This window comes from Prinia subflava, chromosome Z (genome assembly GCF_021018805.1).
Source record: "Prinia subflava isolate CZ2003 ecotype Zambia chromosome Z, Cam_Psub_1.2, whole genome shotgun sequence".
Lineage (NCBI taxonomy): Eukaryota > Metazoa > Chordata > Aves > Passeriformes > Cisticolidae > Prinia > Prinia subflava.
In genome coordinates this window covers 46,420,559-46,436,355 of record NC_086283.1, presented here as the reverse complement: position 1 = coordinate 46,436,355, position 15,797 = coordinate 46,420,559, and the positions used below count along the sequence as shown (strand labels likewise).

Below are 15,797 nucleotides of genomic sequence, written 5' to 3'. Positions count from 1 at the left end.
TATAATTGCATATTTTCTGCATTTCAGCACTGGAAACTCTTTTCAACTTCTATTCTTCAGAAAGTAAGGGTTTCAATTTGGTTTGTGCAGTGCCAATACTGTAGTTGTTTTGGGGGAGGTTTTGTAGCGTAAAAAGACTTCGTCTCACGTCCGGTAAAGTCATGACAGTTTTGAGATGCCAAGGTGGATTGCAGACAAGATAATAAAATCTTAAAGACAGGATATTTTATTTTAATTATAATGAAGTGAGGTATTCTTGATAAGGATTTCATTGCTTTGAAGTTGCTTTATCCATCTACTTACATAAGTAATGTTGTGATTCAGATGAATGGCTGCACATATTTAAAATAAAATCCAACGCCTGACAGTTTTCAGCTGCTGCATTTTTTATTTACTATAATTAGATCTATTCAAGGCTTTTATGCCCTTTTATTTTTTATGTGGAACTAGTATGTTTACACTTCTTTTGGGGGGAGCAAAAATGTCATTGCTTACTGGTGTATTTTTGAGAATTTGCTGCCAAGCTCCCCATGAACTTCATTAGATAGTTTTGGTAATACCTCCCATTCAGAGTCTTATACTCTGGTGATGACAGACATGAACTCTCCAGGACACACCGTAAGTACACAATTTAATTTTTATATTTAAAAGACTCAATAATCCCCTAAAGTTTTAAGTTTTACTAACCCAGGATAAAGACTGCTTGAGCCCACTGCTGCAGTGGGTGTGTACCCTATCTCATGCCTGTGCAGAAGGAGTCACTGTGCATTGCCTGCTAATGAAGTAGACTGCTGTTCACCTCCCTGTGGTGTGGAGCCCTGGGGTCTGGCACTGTGGAGGAATACTGGGGAGCCCCCTTGGAATGGGCAAGGACTGCTACTAATGGATATAATTTGCCTGCCTTGGACTCAAGGACGATGGTGCCTCTGTGTTTCTGTCCTCTCAGTATTGATGTGTGCATGTGAGCCTGGTACAGGAAATAAATGAAAGCAAATGTAATCAAGCAGTTTTCTTTCGTGCCCTCTGTATGGCAGCTGCCTTTCCCTCTCGACAACGTTATCCACTCCTTCTCTGCCAGGCAACCCTTGCTGTTTAGGGTAGTGTCATACCTGAAACTAATTTTAATAGTATTTTGAGTATTTATTGAAGGGGGATCAAGATCACCACATCGGCAGTAGAGAAGCTGCTACATAGCTGAAATTCTTAAGTGTTGGTGTGAATTGGTGTTAACTCTCTAAGTAGAACTGTTTTGGCTTAGTCAATACCTCACAAAAAAAGCTTACATCTTTGTTAGAGAAAGATATCGCAAAATTAATTACTTCATGCTTTTTTCTACCAAAACCCAGAACCAAACCCAAAAAAACAAAACTCAAAAAAACTGAGTAAAACATCCAGCTCTATTGGTACCAAAACCTAACATTTTCTTTTGAAGGCCTCTAAGCTTTTACACTTTCATTTTCCCTTGAAAGTGGAAATCTTTATCTGCCCAACAGAAATGTGTACTTTGTACTTCCTCTGGCATTGGGTATGTTAGTGGGGTTCCTAGTGCCCCTCTCTGAGCAGCAATATCCCATTCATTCCCATTGAGTCTGAAAACAGTAGATGCATGATCATATTTCTTTGGTGATCAGATTTATTTATTTGTTTTAACATTGTGCTGCTGTGGAGGGACAAAGAAATTTGGTAACTAATGCTGCCTTTGGCCTAATAAAAAATGACAGTCTTTGCACATGTATAGCTCAGTAAGATGGGGCTGCCTGACTCCAGAACATGTATGCAGGGTTTTTTGAGCTATCTTGAGACATGTTACCTGTTCTTGTTTGGATAGCTGAATATGAAGGAATTTCTTACTGTGTACTCAGTGTGTTGCAAGCCATCTGGCAAATGATGCCCTGTGTTGTAGGAATTAATGTTTCATAGAGCAGAGTTAGAAGATAAGGATAAATGGAGCTTTTTGCACTTCACAGAATCTGTTTACATATCCACGGAACTTGTGTCATTATCTCAGAGCGGCATGAAAGGAGACTCTAAAGGAAACTGATAATGTGTACCCCATCAGCAGCAGAGCTGTGTTTTGTTGCTGAGGTTAACAGGCAGCTCCACCTGTGCCTGAGCTCCCCAAGGAAAGATGAGTCACACATCTGGGGATAACCAGAACGGGAGCCAGCAGTAACTGGATCAATATCTCAACACTGATTACCCCACTCAGAAAACCATTGCAAAACTTACGCTGTTTAGGACCATACTTGATGAACAGTCTTGATTAGGGCAGAAGTAAATCAAGTGATTTTGCTGCTCTGTATAAGGTCATATTAGGTATTACCTAAATAGTGAGAGGAGGTTACATACAGTAACCTGTGTTTCAAAATTTGCATTATCAGCTGCAAAAGTATTACAGTATAAACCTTGGCAAAAAAAAAAGTAGATAAGGCTGTGACAATTTTAGTATTTTTCAGTGTATATGGATGATATTTTTGTATTGCCTGTGCTGCTTTAGTGGGTTTTAGTTATTACAGTGCAGCTGTATTGTGTAGATGAAAAGGACGTAGTTTCAAGATAGTGCTTATTGCACTGTGTCTTCCACAAGAAGAATGAAATGTCATCAAATAAAGTGCCATGGTCTGAATATTCTAGACAACAGCAATTCAGTTGGAAAATTACTCAGGTTCAGGGCAAGAAAAAGCCAAAGGAAGAAGCCATTCTTGGTGCTCTTGGTGGCCTAAATTTGCTTTGAGAGAGGACTAGTAAGAGTAAATAAAATTTTGCATGTTAAATATTAGAATTTTAGCTAAAGGAAACAGTTTGTAGGTGAGATATTTCAATTTGGTTTGTTTGTGCCATATGCAACCTTTTTGATCCTTTGAACACTGTAAAACTCGATTGATCTGGTTTGTACTACATGAGATCTTAATTTAGCCAGTATTTCAAATAATGTAATATTAGCCCAGTATTTTTAATAACTTCATTCATTGATTAAGATACTTATTCAGATAACTATCAGTTACATTACAGATAGATTACACTACATTATAATGATTTGAATGAAATGATGTTTAAATATAAACAAGTATCACATTTTCTTATTTTTGTAAGAGATTGTCATTGTTGCGTGTTATATCCTTATGTCTTACAAAAAAGAAGCAAATCTCTATTAACATAAAACTTAGATCACGCTTTCAAAAACTTATTTTAAATCAGAGAAGCAAAGATAAGGAACTTCAAATAAAGATTACTTTTTGTAGTATTCTTTTCATAAAAGTACTTGTGTAGGCAAAGTTACAGCAAGCAGATGTGTCAGCTGTAAATGGTAAAGAAAAAAAAAGATAATAGAATTCTGCTCCATGTTTTTTTTCTCAGAGAATCAGCATTGTATGGTCTGTGTGTACATAATATTGATGATCTTTTGTGAAAACTACTAGACAAACACATGATATTATCACAGAGTTAGTGCTTAGTGCCACCTTATCAGATGTTTCAGATCTATAGAGAAAAATGTGTCTAGAGCATATTGTTCCCAAACATGATATCTAAAAATCATTGTTCCTTTACAGTATCCCATGGCTAAAATTTATGACATTTTGAAAAATAGTGTAAGTAATTTTGCTTTTTTTTGTTTTGTTTTAGAAACTCGAGAATTTTTTAGGATACAGCATATATTATTCTATTTTTCTCTCTACAGCTTTTCACTGAAACTGGAGTGTATGATAAATGAAAGCTGAGGTTTTCAGATAATCATTTAAATCCCAGAAGTTAAGTTTGAGGGAGGAGTGAATACAGTGAAGCTTGTTGTAAAACTGAAAGGGCCAACAGAGATCTGCACTTGATTTCTCTGTAGTTTGTAGTTAAATTTTGAACAATTTAGTTTTCTGGGACATAAGTCCTGTGCAGCAGGACTTAACGAAAAAGAAAGCTGAAGTTTTTAATATATTTAGATATGTATTTTCTTGATTTGTATGACCTCCACAAGCCTTCGACATAGTAAAGTTTTAGTGTGGGGTCATGCTGGGAGTGTTCTACAGAGTTTGAGCTCCATAAGAATAGAGGGGAACTGTGGTGAATTAGTAAAGTCTCTGAATACCTGCTGAGAAGACAAAATTTCTGATGTGGAGAAATCTACCATAGTACATAATTATACCCATAAAAACAGTGTTACATGTGGATGTTTCTCCAGTTGCTTCTTTTGTTAATAGGAGTGTGTGAACTCCTGACATTAGAACCTCAGATCATGGAGAATTTAGGTGAACTGTCTTCCTGCTGCCCTAAAAGTGACAGCAAACTGTTTGTTTGATTTCCCAAACAGTGAAGTGTGAATGCATCAACATCTGTCCTTCTCAGTGGTGACAGATAACATAGGGCACTAGAGATAAAATAGAGGAAGAGAAGGGAGTTGGGAAGTATTAGCTTCCAACAGCAGCTGAAGGGACTGGCCAGAGCAACTACTACCTGTCTTCTATCACTTTTAACCCCATTAGAGCAGAAGATGTAGAATAGTTGAATGAAGCTCTCACTTTGGCTTTAATACCCAGACGTAATTTTCTGGTTTGTATTTAGTACTAAAATTGAAGTTACTTTCTTTAACACATTTCCTTTATTGGTGTAAGACAGCTCTGTGTATAGAATATACACAGAGGTGAAGGACAATTGCCATCCTCTCATCACAGAGCTTTCATGCAACTGGGCTTATAAAATGAGTAATGTTCTCCAAACAAGTATATCTTATATTATTTGGCCTCATTTTTTCCCCATGTAGTTCAGACTTTGTATGGACTGTGGACTGTTAAATTCCCCATGTTGCGCTGCTCGTACTTTCTCAATTCTTTGCAAATACTGACATCTTTTCACACATTTTTGGGGAAAGCTGCTCTAAATAACAGTGTTTAGTGCCAGTTTTGAAAAGCCTTCATATAACCCTGTCTTTGCCAGGGTTATATGAAGGTATAGTATATGACATGTAATGCTGCCTTTGCCAGTATTGCCTACATATTCAAGACAGTCTTTATCATTCTTGGTAAGGCTTATCTGTTTAGAACTTCCATCAGCTTGCATCTTGTGTTTAAGGAACATGTTCATAATCATGTGACATTTTTAGTTTATTTTATCCTCAGTTTACTCATTGTCTTGCAGTCCTGAAATCCATGGAAACTGTAGTATTCAGCTGCTATACATGGCAAACCTTGATCTTCCCTGTTGTACTTTCTTTCTTGCTTTACTATGTGTCTGCTATTCTTTCCAATAAGGTGTTTTCAGCAAAAATACCCTACAGGTTACAGACTAATCTTCACTAGTGCATTATCTTTCACTTTTATTGTACAGTGATATACAAAAGAATTTTTTATTTGCAGTTCTTGCTCAGTCTCCTGTTCATGAATATTGTAAATCTCGACTATTTGTGCATTTTTATGTTAGCGTTGTCTCAAATTTACTTTTGATTTGTAAAGGTAAAATAAAATCCCTTCATAAATACAGAAGGGAAAGGATTTTCTTTCAAAATTAGATAACATGTTTCAGTAGGACAGTCTCTAAGGAGATGCAAATCCCACTCAATTCAGTGCAGTTGTTCAGAGGAAGCAAAGTTGCAAAGATTCGGTTAAGGTCTTTCCATGATGCTGCTTTTAAAATGAAAGCTGTGTTTCAAATTCAAAGAATCACAGGCTGGTTGAGGTTGGAGGGTACCTCTTGAGTGTTACCTGGTCTACCTGCCCTGTTCAACCAGGGCTGCTTTGAGCTGGGTGGCCAGGACCCTGTCTACACATTTGTTTCAGTATCTGTGAGGCAGGGAGATGCTGAGATCACCCTGGGCAGCCTGTGGCCATGATGGTTACCCTTGCAGTGACAAGCTGTTTACTGATGTTCAGTGGGAAACTCTTGTGTGAGCTACAGACAGGTTGAAGGATTCTACTGAAAGCTGAGTTCACTGACAAGGCATTCAAGTGGCAGTAGAAGTTTTAAGTATATGAGTCTTTTTGGAGAAAAATGCTTGTCTTGCAGGAGCATGTTCCTCCTCCCTGAAATTCCCATTTTGCACTAAGTGGAAGTAATGCTCAGCTATATAATTGTTCAAGTGTATAGACTTCTCAGTATGTATAGCACTGGGAAACATACGTCTCTAGACTATTGTGCATAAAAAATAAGAAATATGTAGACTGACTGATATGAAATGAGATATTGCTTCACACTTAATGTTTACTTCAAGAAACCGTTTATAAGCTTCCTTCAAGAATGGTTCAGGAAAAGGCAAGAAAAACCATTGTCACCCACATACAGCTATCTTCTATTTCATAATGTAAGAATTAATAAAGAGCTTGAAATGGTGGGGGTTATTTTTAGAATCATAGAATCATAAAATATCCTGAGCTGGATCATCCAAGTTCAGCTCCTGGCCCTGGACCAGACAGCCTCAAGAAGTTGTATAAATGGGACAACCATGAAGTACAGAGAAACAACTCTGTTATGTCCTTTGTCATAAACAGGTGGATTTTCCTGAAAGTTGTTTGTAGCTCAAGAGTGAACTACTTGTAAAAACAGAAAAGAATTTGGAAATGGCAGAAGCCAGGTGATTTAGAAAAATCATTGGTAAAAGAGGTACCTTTTCATGGAAAACTTGGTCCAAAGGAAATTGCCTTTTTTTGCTGAAGAGTTTCAAAGCACAGAATCCCTCAATCAAACCTAATAAAGAAGTCACTGTCTCCTGTGCATCACTATGACAACACTAAAATGAAGTAGGTTGTCTAAGAATGCAATAAATCATATGGGGTCATTGCACTAATGAACAGTTTGGGCCCAAACTCTCATTAGCTTGTCTGTAGAAAGAGAAAACTGGTAAAACAGGAAAAAGCCATGAGAGAAGCTCTTTGCTAATACTGTCTTAAACTTTTATTGTTGAAAGATTCACTTTAGCTAATTTCAGACCCATTAAAAAATAAGTATTTTGTGATTTGGAACCAGTGAATAAGAGCTGAAAGCCCAAGTGCATAAAGCCATAAATACCTAAATACTTGGGATAAGAACCTGTGTAAAACTGTCAAAAAACATTGCTTAAGTGACAAAAGACACTCTCTGTTAACTAGAAGCCTGGGTGCTCTTGGCACTAATGCATATTTATATATGGGAGGCATATTTTTAGTTCCTTCTGAAAAGGCAAATCTTTTCTGTTAATAACATTCATTCTTAGGTTAAAAGCAGCTGTTTCCTCTCAGTGCACTCTCACCCAGATTCCTCAGTCAAAAGAGGAAGGTTTCATTTACTGTACTTAACAGTTTTAATATTTATGCTAATCTGTATTTCTTGGAATAAATTTCAGATAGGACTGTTTAAGGAAATAAATTAAATGGTTTCAAAAGTTATTAGGAACCCTTTTAAAGTATGTATGGATGATCTTGTGTGTTTCATAAGGACTTTCTGTGGTTTGAGTTCTCAAAATGATCTTGCTAAAGCAGAGCAAAAATTTTACCAGGAAAATACACATATGAAAATACAAATACGTATTTGTATTTATTTGTTCTTGTGATATTGACCCAATTATTTAATGCTGGGAGAAAATTTTGACACAGAGCGATTTCACTGATATTTTCACATCTTATAATGAGAATGAGACTAGGCCTTTTTCCACCTTTTTTCATTTCAAACAAGATCATTAAAAAAGAAAGTAATGAACTTTTAACAGTCTCTGAAATAGTCTCTGTGCCTATATGGTTTTTTTCTTTTTAGACTTTTAGCACTTGAAAGCCAAATATGACTGTCTTTTAGTGTTGGCTATTTTTTGAGGGAATGGACTTCAGATAAGTTAAAGTTCATGTTGAAATTAGTAAGGCAAAAATACAATCTACAGAAACTAGTTCTCAGCTAATAATTTTGCTACAAGAAGCAGAAATTGACGGACAAACCAAATGTTTAAGAGTAGCCTGCAGCTAGACAACTGAACTTAGTTTGCTGATGTCTTTAAAGTTTGCATATACGCTTGTTCTTCATCACTGCAGTCTGTTTCGTATTATCATGACTATTTTACAGCAAAAAAAGTCTTGTAAGGTTTTACAGAAAGTCAGGAAGGAAAAAATTTTTTTTTTCAAAAATGCTTGATTTTTATAGCAGTGATGCTGCAGTGTGTTTCAAAAAGGCCTGATACTGTGGACCACGTAAGAATCTTGATACTCTGAAGTAGCTTGTGTTGTTGGCTGCATTGGGTTTTGTTGCACAGGGTTGATTCAGTTGTATGTCAGTGACATATACCCACATAGCCAGGTACAGAGTTTGTATTTTGACTGTCTGTGAGAACTGGAGCTGGTGTTGATTTAAGGAGAGTAGATGTTAATGGTGTTTTTCTCAAGCATTCCCTTGCCTAAATAGGCACCTCTCATCGTGAGAAAAGGCAACAAAAGGCAGTAAATCTGTCTGCTCTATTATGAAGGGCAACAATAGATTGCCTATGGAGAAAAAGCAACTGTTGGGCTTAGGTAGTCTGTGTGCGTGAAAACGGAGTGTTACAGGCCGGATATTTCTGCTGTCATTTTGGAGAACAATTTAGTTCTGTCTTAATCATGAGGCAAGGAGAGTCGGACAGTGTTGGTTAGCCTGGATAACACATCATGTTAACACAGCTGCATAAAATTTAAAGTGTAGGCATGTTTCCTTTTCAATACTAGAGCACTATTTCCTAATCTAGTTTTCACTGTTCTTCTGTATGGCCATTTCTTGTTTTGTATTCTCCATTAACATCCCCTCTACCCACATACCAAATTCATACTTTGTCTCATGTACACAGATGTGCAAGGATATACCACTGAGTCTAGGAATCAGCCAAAAAGTGTTCTGAGACATGCAACCTGGCAGCAGGAAGCAAGACTCTTCAGTACTGAAGAGCAAAATAGTACAGAGCCAAATATACAGAATTTTTCTGTGAAGTAATAGGACTTCCTCATTAAATTAAAGGGAAATTTACACATTTTTAACAATAGTAGGAAAAAATGTTTAGAACTCTTTGTCAAATAGTATATGCTGATTTTAATAACCCTGTTTAAAAATTCAGTTCTCTTTTGCAATTGGTAAATTCTAGATAATTTCTCTTTGTAACCAAGTGTACCTTTTGGTTCAATCACGTTTACAATCTGCAGAGTTTTGGTACATATGGAAAATGTTAGGATTAGCAGAATTTCAGTAACAGAATAAAAGTTTAATTTAAATCCCTATATTAAGACTTATTTTCAAAGGGAGATGAAAGAAAACTGTCTGAGGTTTTTTGGCATTTAGTGTGGTCTGTGCAGGTCTTGTGTTTTTCAATTCCACAATGTCATTGCTAATTTGAAAAATGTTGCATTTCTAGTATGACAATGACAGAGATGCCTTAAGTCCATTATAAACTCATTTAGGCTCTCATGTTGTATAGTCTTTCAAACAAGGCATTGGAAACTTCTTATTAGGCTTTAGCAAAGAACTAGACATGATGTAGTAGTGTGTATGTATGGTGAGTGCAGTAGTAATTTCCACAGTGTTTGCCTCACTGATACATGAAATTAAGGTCTTTGAGTATTATTTGGCTCCACTTTTTTTTCTTGACAGAATGCTTTAGGCAGTAACTAACTATAAGAGTTTTTCTAGGCAAAAAAAAAGTCTCTTAAAATGTTATTTATCTTCTTTTTTTTTTCCTTTTAAGTCTGAACAGCCCAGTCCTGCCAGCTCCAGCTCCAGTTCCAGTTCCAGTTTTACACCATCTCAAAACAACAGACAACAAGGTACCAGTAAAGGAAAAGACATGGAAAGGAATGTGTGAAATGAAGGGGCCAATAAAAACAGAACTCGTGACATCTTATTACCTCTTTTCTTCTGTGTTTCACTTGCCAAAACTGGCCACAGTTTTGATTTACAGGCTTTTCTGCAGGTTGTTTTCAGATGTGGCTGTAAGGGCAAAATAAAAAGAGAGAAAGAAACTGTGAATCTGAGAAAAGGATGTGAATATTGTTTGTTTTGAAGGACTAAATATATGCTAGTCACTTAACAAAGGTTAAAGCCTCAAGAGCTTCTATTCCTGAGTTGTCCTTCTGCAGGGTTAGGTAGCATGGCACCTGGCTCCATTTGAAGCCCTGGAAGAGTGTGAGTTTCCCATGGGCACCCAACAGAAACCCACAGATGTGTTTATATAGACCCTTTCAAAGGTTGTGATCATCCCATACTACTGGCAAGTTTTAAGAGCACACAGTATTTACTTCAAATACATGGCAAGGAAGGATGATGGTTAGACTTAAAGTTTGGATTTTGGTTTCCTGGCTAATGATTTCAGTTTACTTGAAACTCAATAAAGAATGCATTTTTCTTTCTGGAGGCTTTGTCAAGGCATGTTTTCGGTAAATAAGTTGATATTCATTCTCCATGATCTATTAAACTACTTCGTTCCTGATTGACTTATTTCCCTGGTTTATGAGATTGTACAGCTGATACATTCTTAATGAGCTTTTGTTTTATTCTTTGGATAAGGAGCATTAAAAAAGCAGCCTTTGACTAAACAGAATTGTTTGTTTTAGCCATTTATATTCCTCAGTGGTAGACTTGATTTAAGGTTATGACAGTACATTAGTGCCTCAGGCGCACTGATTTTAAATGGATTGTCACATCATGTATCTCTCTCCTACTGCCTTTTTGTAGGTGACTGGTACTGATTTTCTGATGTTTTCTAGCAGTGTTACTCTATGTGAAGGAAGGCAAAAGCTGAAGTGAACTATACTGACTGGCTTTGGGCAGTTGATATTTACCTAAGAATAAACAGATATACTTCCTGCTGAACCCCCATTTTTGTTCTCATGAAAACATTAGTGGTGTGAACTGTCCAATTCAAGCCAAAATAATTTGGATAGCCAGTTCTGCATCTGTTATCTTTGCTGGGAAAAGACTTGTTGACTTAGTAGTTTCTTCTACTGGGCAGAGTGGTCCCATCCATCTTTTCTGGATCACATATAAGACATATCACAGATTATCTTTTAGTTCTTTATACTTTCTCTAGAAAAGATGGGAGATTTGTCCTCTGAAGTGCAAATGGTGTATTCATCTTCTCTTTTTTGCCACAGGAAATAGTGGCTCCTGCTTTTTTCTGGGAGCTCTAGGAACCCTAATTAACTGAGCATGTTCATTGCCCAGGCCCAGGTATCAAAGATATGGAGCACCAGGCATACTGTGGCATGTTCAAGCTATATGTTGTGCTATGGTTGGAAGCCATGCTTTTTCCCTTAACTGGATGTTACTTGCCAGAACTGTTGCTCTTTTTTGGTTGTATTTAGACTCCAGTGCTCACTTGGGTGTCAACAAAACACAACATGAACTTTTTTCATCTCTTTTTCATAAGCAGTGGGCTAACCTGAGTTTCCTCAAGTTCTTCTATCCTTGGGGCTTTGATATTTATCTGTTTCCTTACAAAGAAAACTTGCTCATGGAGAACTCTTAATTTTCAGTTTCTCCTTAACTATTCTGATATCTTAGGAGGCAGCAACTTACCAAACCTTTCAAAAAGTTGTCATGGAGCAGAAAATTGCTGTCCATGATAGAAAAAATAAAGACCTAAAAATTAATGCTTCGGTGATTGGTAGAAAAATCTGCTGGAAAGGTAGCTAGCAATGTGCTTTTCAGACTCCCAGACATGCTCCTCCTCTAAGTTAGAGCTTGTTTGGATGACAGGTTTTTCAGTTCTTATGTCAGTGATGGATGTATCTGAGGAGTCCAAGTTTCTTTTTATTACTGCTGCTATAAAAGCCCTTTCCCTCCTTCAAGGGTCAGATTGTACGTTATTCAGACTATGAGTTATTTGCAACTGAGCATTGTCTGCCTGAGATGCAAACAGGGACAGAAAATGGAGCACAGCTGAGGTGCCTCTACATATCAGCCGTGAGTGCATGGACAAGAAGCACTTCCATGCTGTCACCTATACGAATGTCTGGTCAACCAGGAATTTGCCCATCAGCATCATCTAGTTTTCCTTCCTAGAGTGTGAAAACAGAGAAAAGAATCGTTTCTCTGAACCTGTCCAAGCTGTGCCAATTTATAAAAGTTTTAGGGCAACCTTAGTGATAAATCATTCCAAACAACATCTTTGATGTCACTTGCACAAAACTAGTTGAAACGCCTATGGCCTGAATGTTGCTATGTCTGGAACAGTCCATTAAACTGTTCTCCCCATGAAGGGAACACTGTCATACTCACAACCCTGTTATGAGTATGGCAGTGACTGATAGACATCTACCGTCTCTGCTGGCAGTCATTCCTTGATTCAGGTTTCCCATTAGCAAATAGACTTGAAAGCTTCATCTCAGGCTCACTGTGTTCCTGTTAGTACTGAATTTCTTGGGCTGAGGGAATTACAACCATAATAGTAATTGCTGTTCCTACAGTCATCCCTGGAGCTTTAAATTGCTTCATGTCTTAGATGAGCTGTACTTTACAGTTAAATGTCCTGTGGCACCAGGACATTTTGCTTTCTTCCCTCTTCTAATCTGCTTTTGCCCATTCTTATTTCAAGTAGCAGTACTGTTACACTTCCCAGATCTATTAAACATATTCCTCTTTCTCGAAGTGTCTCTTAGAGCAAAAAGAAAATCAAAACCAAAACTGAGTATAATGCAGTTTTGTGAGGAAGTCAAGCTTCTTGTTAATTCAGAAAAGCTGATAACATGGTGTTGGATGGCTTGATGTACTTTGTACTTATCAACATGAATGAAATACTTAATCCACACGCAATTGACCCTGAAATAATGGGAACACCTGAAGTTAAAATACACAAAAACCAAGAAGACAAAACGACCGCCTTGTACAGTACAATTTAGCCAGAGCGATTTGTTGTAACTAACTTCTTATACATGGATTAACCTAACAGATGCACTAATACTGATCAATATGTTCCTGTAGATCTTTACTCACATATAATGAGAAAGCAAAAAATACTAAATCCCAGTGATACAAAAGAAGCACATGCTTTTAGCAAGCATACATTTCTTGTCAATTCCTCCTGTCATGACAGTATTTTACTTACTTCAGCTGTAGTCCAGGGTGCAAATTGTTCTAACACTTGAACATGTGAGCCACTTCATTGTCATGAGTAAGTCTGTTGAAGCTGAGATGCTCATGTGAGTAAAGATTCATGTACATGGACAGGTCCTTGTAGTATAATCCCCCGGTGCATTATTTCAACTGTTTAATTTTTAAGACTCTCCTCTCTCAACACTATGTGGGGAAGATAGTTTTAAAAGCTGTGTAAGTTGGCCACCAGACGGGGAAGTAAACTTAATTGTATTTTATTATCTCTGTTGTTTCAGGTCCATTGAGGACTATAATGAAAGATCTGCATTCAGATGATAATGAAGATGAATCAGATGAAGCAGATGAGAAGGACAATGATTCTGAGTTGGAACAACCTGTAAATACACGAGGAGGAAGCCGGAGTCGCAGGTGAATGTCTCGTGGTTGCAAGTGGCCTGCTGACCAAGACATTTAGTGCTTGTTAGTAAAAAGGTGAAGTCTGATGTTCTCAGGGTGCTGAGTAGCAAATGGGCAGAAAATCCATTCTTTCTAAAGCATCTGCACATAAAAGAGCCCCTTTTAAACACTAGCACAACTAGCCATTCCTGATACAAACTCTTCCTGTACCAATAAGTTGTGATGATCCTCATTTGTGTGACTTGATTTCATGCCATTGTGACTTGAGAGGAGGAGTTATAATTACTCCTTGGCCTAAATTACAGAAAGTTGTCCTTCAACTGTTGAATAAGCTATTCTATACATAGTCACAAAACACTTTCGCTTACCGGTTTTAGATTGTTGTTAAATTGAATTTCAAGTAAATTCTGTGCTGCATGCAGTAAATAATGCGTGAAAGTGCAGGTGAAGGTAAAGCAAGCATCTGTCACAGAAATTTTTAAAATTTTTGATTTTTAAAAGAGGCTTCTGCATCCTTGCTGCAACTTTCAGAAGGCATTCCAAAATTCGTCTGGTTTTCAGGCAACTTGAAGCTCCATCCAAATGATGTTCAAGGTTATGGAAGACCTGAACCTGCCTCTCTCAAACTCTCCTCATTTTAGGTTCTTTATGTAATTCAGAGGGTTTTCCTGTTAGTGCACAGCACCTGAGTGCCAGTGTCAGCTACTTCTTGAGTAGTAAGATAATAGGAAGACTTTAATGAATGTCAGCTGACTCCCTGTACTTTAGCAGCTGGAATCAAGGAGAAAAAGACCAAGATGACTAGCTCTTGAGAACTTGTTGGTGTCAGTGATTGTGTAAAGGATTGTTTCAAGCTCAGCTTGTCTCTGAGTGTGGAGATTTTGTTTCAGATTTTTAATGAACCATTAAGGCCACTATTTCTCTACTTCTTTATATCCCAAATAACTAATGGGGTTTTCCCAAACAAAAAATATTCCCTGTAGTTCATAAGTAACTGAAGGGTGAAACTGACTACAAGCTGGGCTTTTTTATGTGACCTCTCCTGAGGTCACATAAAGCACATAAGCATTTAAATTTTAATCAGTCAAAAGTGTGTTACTTTTGACAATAACAAGGAACTTTTCAGTACAACACGTATTCAGGTGGGAAGTACAGCTGTTTGGAAATGTTTTAGAAGTGCAAAAAAAGTATCCCTGAAGACCACTTTCCTTCTTTGACTGTGAAGTGAGATAAGGGATAGGCAGTTCAATTTTGTAGGTGTTTAACCATTTCTGTAATGTTAGCTGCTGTTAGCTGGACACTTCATCTCAGCCAAGTACGGACAGACAGCCTCCTTCTTTGTGCTACAAAGAGTTTTTTCTGGAGTGCAGCCCTGCTCAGATGCCTGTCTTCCATGTGACCTTGACTAACAATAGCCTGCTTAGCAAGGGGTTGGTCGTTGTAAGTCCCTACCCCAAAGTTCAAGGTTGGCTCACCCCATTTGACAGCCCTTTGTCTGTGGGTGTAATGCTGTGGCTCTTTTTTTCTGCAGGGTTAGTCTGAGTGATGGCAGTGACAGTGATAGCAGCTCAGCTTCCTCGCCTCTGCGCCACGATCCAGCACCACCAGTACTGAAAACTAGCAACAGCCAGGTAAAAAAAAAGCATTTTGGCTTTGTTTTAGCAGTAGACACAGTTAATATCAAACTCGAGAGTTTTATTGATTCATCTCCTCTACACTCCCCCATCAGAATTTATCTGGACAGATACAGTATTTTTTTTACTGCTGTAGAAGGCACAATAGTTTTTACTTTTCATCAGAGTACTTGTTCCAGATTGTAAGAGCTAATATGGCTGTTATTTCTGAAGTAGCAACACAGAAACAGGGTAGTTTGGTTTTTCAAAGTAGAGAAAGTAAATTACCTTGAGTTGCAAAATACTCCAGGGGCAAATGAGGATTAGCTTTTGGGTAGTACCTCACCCCTAGTAAGTAGGACACTCTTAATATAAAATTAAGTATAAAAACTTACATTCTTTACAAAATAAAATACACCATTTGTCAGTTATTTTAAGGAGGCATGATTCACCCCCAGTGTCAATTGTATCATGTGCAAAACTGTTAGGACACATACTAGCAATAAATGGCTATTAACAGTTATGATATAGTTATGATAGTGTCTAGGTGCACTAAACACAAGTTTGTGGTTTAAATGGTGAGTTTCATGGATGGGTCTTTTCTATATCTCTTCTTTATAACTGCTTCAATTATCTGGCAGATATTATTTACTTGCACTTGTTTTTCTATTGAGATGTCCAATACAAGCTATAATACAACCCCCAAATATTATTATTCATGTTAGCTAAGTTCAAATGCACTGTGGGGGAAAAAAACCTCACAAACTAGGAAGTACT

The 15,797-nt window shown here is 37.4% G+C and overlaps 1 protein-coding gene across 4 annotated transcripts in view; it reads left to right on the top strand.

The window, feature by feature from the left end:
* The window catches only part of MLLT3 (MLLT3 super elongation complex subunit), a 120,895-nt gene that overhangs the window by 88,525 nt on the left and 16,573 nt on the right, over positions 1–15,797 (top strand). For all 4 annotated transcript variants that reach the window (XM_063422054.1, XM_063422052.1, XM_063422055.1 and 1 more), the window contains 3 exons: positions 9,647–9,725; positions 13,287–13,419; positions 14,939–15,038. In XM_063422054.1, the coding sequence (XP_063278124.1) occupies positions 9,647–9,725; positions 13,287–13,419; positions 14,939–15,038 (312 nt within the window). The remainder of the gene's footprint in view (positions 1–9,646; positions 9,726–13,286; positions 13,420–14,938; positions 15,039–15,797) is intronic.